Source organism: Echinops telfairi, unplaced genomic scaffold (genome assembly GCF_000313985.2).
Source record: "Echinops telfairi isolate 266 unplaced genomic scaffold, ASM31398v2 ScPeMD7_4225;HRSCAF=4972, whole genome shotgun sequence".
NCBI lineage: Eukaryota > Metazoa > Chordata > Mammalia > Afrosoricida > Tenrecidae > Echinops > Echinops telfairi.
The window spans coordinates 18,161,221-18,169,041 of NW_022108124.1; the positions used below are offsets into that span (position 1 = coordinate 18,161,221).

Genomic DNA, 7,821 nt, shown 5'->3' on the forward strand with positions numbered 1-7,821 from the left:
CTGGCGGCTCGGCGCGCATGCGCCCCGTCGCGCGCGCTCCCGCCCAGCCCCGAGGGAGGAGCGGCCGTGCGCTGGGCTGGTTCAGCCTGGGAGGTGGGGCGGATCGGAGGAGCCCGCCGCGTGGACCCTGAGCTGAACCGTAAGGAGCCGAGGGAGGGGATGCAAGACCGTCTTCTGAGGGGAAAGCGGGGGCTCCGGGAGGCTCCGATCCCCTAGCATAGCCGGTCACGTTACCTTCTAACGGAGGCAGGTCGGCGGCCAGACGGAGTGACCTCATCGCATCAATTCCAAGCATCTTAAGATACCCGAGACAGACTCGTTTTCATTGGTTCGGACGATCCCGAAACCGCTGGCGTATCGTAGGCCAGTACCCTTTCCAAAACTGTTGCGATGAAAGTCTCGCAGCCAAAGGCTTAGGATAAGGGAGTCGCGGGATCTGGGGGTTTCGCGCTCGCTACAATTTATTAACAACTTGACTCGCGTAACTTTCTGCTTTTGCTGTGGGCTTTGCCTTCCCTCCTTTGTGTGAAAAGTGTTCAGGTGAAAAGCAATGGGAAAAAAACCCGCCTGCTTTCATCCCTGGTTAATGGAATAAACCGCTTTCAAAAGCCTTCCAAGTTAGTTTCTGAGCAATGTCACCTACGCTCGAGGTGTTTAGCTCTGTTAAAATAAATTGCTTCTGGGTAGAAATTGTGCGAAACGGCCAAAGATCAAGCCCAGGACCTCTATTTGGCAACGCTGTTAGTTACTCTTTCTGTTTTCTTTGAAAGTAATTTAAGCAAACGTTTTTTTTTCAGCGATGACCATAATTTTCATTGGTGTGGGGGTGGGGGCTCAATTTAGATCTCTTTCTAAACAGCTTTGATTTGAACATTTGCAGGAAGACAGATAAACAGACCATAGGTTAAAATCAGAAAATTTCCTGGTATGAAACAGAAGTTAATAGCAGACTATATTAAGTGGGTTAGAGTAGCTATTTCCAATGGTTTGTGAACAAATTGTTCCCATTTTCCAGCCTCCTTCCAGGGCAGTCACCATGTCTCCTTGGACAAGACTTCCAAGAGACCCCTTCCTGGGTGTGGCACCTGAGAGTGTCTCATAATACTGCTCAAAGTCGGTTAGCCTTGTAGGTTCTACAAACTTCCACTTATCTAACTGGGTCTGTTTTTGTTTTAGGGTTTGTTTGTTTTTCACATCCCTTCCCTCTCTCCTAGACTCACGGGGTTGAGCGCTAGAATCGTCCTATTATTTTTGTATTCACAGTATTTTATGTCCTGCACCTAAGTGCTGTAGCACTAAATGCTTGTTATTGAATTGGATTAATTGAAGATAATCTGACCCAGAAGATGGTGCAAAGGCAGCATTCCCATGGCGCTATGCCCAAAGCCTTTTTCTAGTGGAAACACTGGGCCACAGGGCACACGGGTGAGCATTGCTAATGTAAGAATTCCCCAAAAGACAAGAAACCAGCCATTGCCGTGGCTGCGGCGGGCTCTCAGGACAAGTGTCACTAACCATTGAGAGTGCCTGAGTCCACTGAGGAAGCAGTATGTCTTTTAATCCGCTGAGAGTCCCTCGACTTTCAGTGTGCTTAGGTGTTATCCAGGTGGTCCTAACTCCTAGCTACCTTATCTTGTGCATGACAATGACACACTGGCCCGTCCCGGCCATCCTGACCAGTGCTGTTGTGTTGGGGTCCATCCTTGCTGCCACGGTATCAGTCTGTCAGCAGGCTCACAGTACATGAGACAAAGTTTTGCCATCTGCACCTCTGTGGAGCACTCTGGTTGGACGTCCTCCTAGACAGATTTGTTTGTTTCTTCCGGTCATCCCGGGTGTGTTCTGGATGCTTCACCGGCACTAAAAATCAAATGTATCGATTCTCATTTTGTCTTCCTTATGCATTGTCCACACAATGTCCACAGGTGTATGTGATTGAAAATACCCTGGCTGGGGTAAAGCGCACCTCAGTCCTCAAACTGACATGTGTGCTCGTGTTGGCGAGTGTTGAAGAGTTTTGCTTTAAAGTGTTGCTGTAAAAGAGGTCTTGTGCAGCAGATTGAGCCGAGGCCATGTGTCGTTTGTCCACTGCATCCATGAGCACTGATGGTGGGCCCGAGTGAAGTGAAACGCTTGACAAGGTCATTCTTGACTGTCCACCAGGAAGCTGTCTATGGGTCCAGATCTGAGGATCTTTGTGTTCTTTTACATTAAGTTGCAGTCCACATTGAAAGCTCATCCTTTGATCTTCCTCAGTAAGTTCTTCACATTCTCCTTACTTGTAGCAAGCAAGGTCGTGTCGTCTGCATATCACAGGTGGTTAAGGAGCCTGCCCCGCATCCGGATGCCACGTTCTTCTTCAGAGTCCACCTTCTCGGACTCTTAGCTCAGCTTGCAAATCAAATGAATATGGTGGAAGGGTACAATCTGACACATACCTCTCCTGATTTCCAGCTGTGCATAAAATGCTTGGTCTGTTGGGACAACTGCCTCTTGGTCCCTGGTTTTCTGTCTTTAGCTAGTTCTTTAAGGAAGGAGCATGGAGCCCTGGTGGTTACAAGTTGAGCTTCAATCCTCATGGTTGGCAGTTCAGAACTGCCAGCAGCTCCTTAGGAGTAGAAAGACTAAGCTTTCTACTCACATAAACTAGTTACCGTTTCAGAAACCCCCAGAGGGTCTCTGAGTCAGCACTGGCTCGATGGAAGTGAGTATCAGGAAGGAACAGTGTATCTGAGAATCGTCCGGTTATCTCAAGAATTAGATTTCTCTTAGTGTCTACAAAAGTTGACGTTCTAGGGATGAGTCAGATTCCCACTGGTGTCAGGGTCTGCGTATTCCCAGCTGAAGAGACCAACCAGCCTCTTGGTTGTGCCCAGCTGGGAACTAACCCAACATCTGTTCACCTTCAAAGGCAAAGGGCCCCACTTGTCAGCCAGCGGGACTCTAGCATCTTTCCATGTAGACTTTGATTTTTTCAATCCCCAGGATTACGCCGTAAAGGAAACAGAGCTCGTTTTGTTTGGTCGGCAAACCTCTGTTGGCTCTTTTCGGTCATCTAGGTGGTTGCTCGGGAGCCCTCCCTGGGTTGGTTTGGTTGCTGTGTTGGGTGGACTCTGATTCAGAGGTTTCCAGGGCTATGACTTGCCGCAAGCAGACCACCGGGCCTGTCTCCTGAAGTGCCTCTGCGTGTGTTCAAACCGCCACCCTTCTTGCTAGTCGGCAAGGGCTTAGCCGGTTGTGCCACCCCAGAACCGGGGGAGGGCCTGAAGTTTGCATTTCTCTAAGGGGGCACCGGTGACTGAATGGTTTGGGGACGATCCACACCAAGCTCCCTGCCATCCAGTCCATTCCAGTCATAGTCACCCTACGGAACAGGGTCGGAGGCCCCGTGAGGTTCGGAGACTAACTTTTTACAGAAGTACAAAGGCTCATTTTTCCCCCTGCCTTTTCTTCTTTTTGGTGGGGGGCATGTTCCTGAGTTCAAGTCTGGTGGGTTGTCATGCCTGGTCCACACTCCTGTGTGGACAGGATCTTGAACAGTTTCAGCAGAGCTTCCGATGGCAAACTACAAAGACATGTCTAGCAGTCTGCTTGTGAAAGGCAGAGAGAACCTGATCGATCACAATGATCCCAAACCTAGCCCACCGAGGCTACGGCCCAGGACAGATTTTGCCCTTTGTGTCTGTCTGACCCAAGCTTATCGGAGGGCAGGGAGTGAAGTACAGCCCAAACAAGCAGGGTCCCAGGGATGCGGCGGCAGCTGGGAGAGCGGCTGCCCTAACGGCTGTCTCTGTTTTGTGTTTGCTTCTCTTCTCTTGCCCTCTGTCAGATTTAGTTGTCCAAAAGTAATTTGTTCTCTCTTTTTAAAAAGCCATTTTATTTGGGGGTGTTTACAGCTCTTATAACATTCCATACATCAGTTGTGTCAAGCATATTTGTACATATATTGCCATCATTTTCTACACATTTACTTTCTATTTGAGCCCTTGGTATCAGCTCTCTTTTTTTTTGGAAGGGATGGCAAGGACACTCTTAAAGGAGCCTGTCTAACCCTCCTGAGTCACAAGGAAGAACTGACTGACCCGCGCCCGCTGCCAGGGAATTAGAAAAGCTTAACTGGGCATATTAATAGGTATGTAAAAAGAACTTGTGATAGAAACCTGATATCCCATTGTTTGAAAATGCAGTTTTCTCTCCCCACCAAAGTCCCTTCATGATTATGACTAGTATACTTCAGTACATGACTTTGGTTCGGATATGGTAAGAGGCTTCAGAAGGTCAGGGGAAAGTACCATTATGGTTTTTTTTAATGGAAACAACTTTGAAGTTGGTCAACAGGGATATGAACTGATACAATACTACAGTTAACCTACTTCTCGCTGCGATAAATGACTTCACAGTGCCCTCTGATAACAAAGCTATTCACCAGAGCCTTCATCCAAGTTTAGGCTGTGCGAATGGAGTTGAGGCTTGACCAGGCATTCTTTCCATTCCGTTTTTCCACGACTTTTTAACCATATGTTTTAATAAGATGCTATGTGGTATTTTGTTCTGCAAACATTCTGTAAGAAAGGAATGACAGAGAGTGGAGGAAGGTCAGAACTTAGGAAGAGGGAGAAAAGGATCGTTTGCTCATCTGGTGGGCATTGTCTAACATGGCATTCAGGACTTGGGTAAAGGACTGCTGGTACGATGTTAAAAATCACTAGCACAGTGGTGCATTGTGTGAATGGTAGATACTTTGGGCTGGGGGTAGGGCCATACGGAGACTGCTTTCTGCGCCCCTAAACTGCTCAGGGAAACGGGAGTCACTCGAGCACCCAATATGTAGATCGCGGTACTCTGGAATACCTTGGTTAAGGATCTCAGGGATCAGCGAAATTCCTGTGACTCAAATCTTTCCCCCCTTGTTTTTATCTGCTTGACTTTTTTGGGGACTCCAGGATGCCCGGAAGTGGAGGTTCAGCAATGTTTTGCCACTTGAGACCTGTGAGGAGGTGAGTTGGTCCGATCTGTGATTGGTAACGGGCTGGGGTGCTTCAGAGACTGCCGTCAGTTTATTGTAACGGTCAGATTCTGAAATCATCTTATGCCGGGGTGGAGCGGGAGCTGCCAAAAGCCCAGAAAGAGCCGGAAGTATGGGTGGGGAGGCTTAGGGGGTGGGGGTCGGGGTAGGGGATGGAAGCCTGTCTGTGAAAAAGGTTCAGAGTAAAAACCTAAGAAACAAAAACGAGCAAGTGTCTTTTTTGGACACCTGGCCCCGCTGCCCTCCAGTCAGTTGCTATTCTGCGGAAAACCTTGATACCTATTTAAGGTCATTGGGGTTCCCTGCACTGTCAATCGAGGATGCATAATGCAGATCGAAGAGACAAATGAACAGGCAGACTGAAAGAACCTGAGCAGAGACCCAAGCCCTGCAGAGAAAGGAGAGCCTTGTGCTCAGATTAAACGGTCAGTCGAATTGAACACCAACGTTAGGGTTGGCTTTTTAAGAGCCCAGTCAAGACGGGAAATAAAGTGTTCACCAACCGTCATTTGGGTAGAAACCCAGACAGGTGAGGTTTTAGGTTTACAAAGCAAATCTGATTCATTTTACCTTTACTTACCTTTACGTGTACCTTTACATGAGTATTAGGAACCCCAGCGGCGCAGTAGGGGCTCAGAAGATCAGTGGTTTGAGGCCACCAGCTGCTCCTTGGGAGACAGGCGGGCACTGTGCCTGGGTAGACATTTACCGGCTTGCACACCCCCTGAAGGAGGTAGTTGTGCTTTGTCCTTTAAGGTCCCCATGCATCGCAGTCCGCTCAACAGCAGCCTGTTTGCGTGACTGTTAAGGTAAATTCAAAACAAAACAAAACACCTCACTGCCCCCAAGTCCGGGCGGACTCATGGCGGCCCTGCAGGACAGGGTTCAACTTCCCCTGTGGGTGTCCGAGATGGTCACTCTTCACTGCAGTCGAAAGCCCCGTCTTGCTCCTCGGAGCAGGCTGCTGCTGTTCCCACTGCCGTGACCTCGCCACTAATAACCTAATCGATGCGTAAACCACCACAGTCACTGCTAAAAGGCGGCTGTGTAGAGGAAATACAATTTTTGTTCTCCCCTCCAAGTCAATATATGTCAAGGAGGATCATACCAAGGGGAGACCTTGCCCTGACCGAATTTCCGACCTCATTGTCAAGCTCAGGGACTGCGGGCGCCCTGGACGGTGTTGGAGCAGCTGGAGGTGGTGGACGGACGCTCTGTTCATCCGTTTGACCACAGAGCACGGTGCCGTGCCTCTCCCTTTCTCTTGCCCTGACTTGGTAAAGCCAAGAGAGACTGAGAGACCCTAAGCCAGAGAAGGCGCCCTCAGGTGCCCAGTCAGGTCTCTTCCCTTGACGCTTGCCTGCCCCCTCACCCAGTGCCTCCGGCAGGCAGTGGACAAGAGTCATCCGTCGTCGCAGAGGCCACCACGCTGACTTCAGGCCTCACTGATGGACGGTGGAGAACCCTGCTCTCCAGGAATCTCGACTGACTCGAAGCCCAGCCTGGTGCTTTCAAGTACCAAGGACGGATGTGGAGGCCAGGATGGAGACTGGTCCCAAGAGGAGAGAGTGGTGGTAGTCTGCGTCTGTTAGGGACTTTCGGCCTCAGAAAGCCTGTCAGACTGGTCTGCTCTGGCCAGCAGCCATAGCTGGTGGCCCTCTACAACAACAGCAGTTAGGAGCTGTGGTCAAGACCATCTGACCACAAAGCCTCAAATCCTTCCTGCCTGACTCTTTACACTCACGGATGACTGGCTCCCACTGTGGGGATTCCTGCCTTAACGTCTCTGTAGCTTACAGCCCGGATTTCCTGTGTTGGCGGCTCAGTTTAAAAGCGCAGGCGTTTTCCATGGTGTTTTGTCTGAGAGGTCTCTTGAGGAAGCCCTCCCTGCGCTTGCAGAAAGCACACAGGAACAGACCGCCTATGCCAGAGCGGGGTGGGGCTGCCCTAAGGCGCTCCCTACCCCTCCTGCCCCTGTCATCCACCACCAGGAAGCTGGGCCTCGCCGAGCTGCTGGCACGTGCCCCAGAGTCTGTCAGTCTTTGGAAACCAGAGCTGATGAACCGTGTGGGGGCCGCACCAACAAGCCAGGCTCCCAAGGCTTGTTGCCACAGGGCAGGGGCCAGATCGGTGTCCACCCTCCATCCCTTTCCCGGACACCAAGGGCCCTTCCCAGGGCACTGCAGTTCTGTGCCTGGCATCCATCATTCATTGCAGGGACCAGACAGCTTGCAGGAGATGCTCTTGTTACCAGGTTGATTGCCCAGTTCAGAAGTTCCCAAATTCAATTCGGGTGAAAAATGCTCAGGATACAGTGGCTCAGTCAGGACAGTTTCCTCTCTGCTGTGCCCACAAGCAGCCCTCTCTCTGGCTCCCAGCCTCTTGGCCTGCCCTCTACCCTGCTGGGACACTGGCGCAGAGCTCTTTTAGAGCTGTCAATAAATGTCCAAAGGGCGTGCCTCTGTGTTGTAAAGCTCAACTCCAAGGTTCAGTTCCAGCTCAACATTGCCCAGTGAAGGGCCCAGAGGTATACCACTCCACAAGCCAACCTTGTACCCCGAACCACTCACCTCTGTTTGCCCTGTGAACTGGGAAGTACACCACTTACCCAGACCTCTCCGAAAAACAAAAGGTGATTCAGTGGGAGCGGCAAAAACAATAGCCAGAAGAGCCTAATCAAATAATTCACTGTTACAAGATCTGAAAATCAGTGTCATGGACGTGCTTTGGAAAATCTCAAATAATTTCATATGGATTTAAAACTGTATAAAATTGAATATGGATTTAAAACTGTA

General features: G+C 50.1%; 1 protein-coding gene across 2 annotated transcripts in view; it reads left to right on the forward strand.

Annotated features, from left to right (window-relative positions):
* Positions 1 to 110: 110 nt before the first annotated feature.
* TCAIM (T cell activation inhibitor, mitochondrial) overlaps positions 111 to 7,821 on the forward strand; it is a 36,225-nt gene continuing 28,514 nt past the window's right edge. The window contains exons 1-2 of one of the 2 annotated variants that reach the window (XM_045295017.1): positions 111 to 139; positions 4,944 to 4,997. In XM_045295017.1, the coding sequence (XP_045150952.1) occupies positions 4,945 to 4,997 (53 nt within the window). In that variant the 5' untranslated portion in view covers positions 111 to 139; position 4,944. Of the gene's footprint in view, positions 140 to 4,002; positions 4,133 to 4,943; positions 4,998 to 7,821 lie in introns of those variants that run through there. The other variant, XM_004708652.2, reaches the window with a different exon arrangement.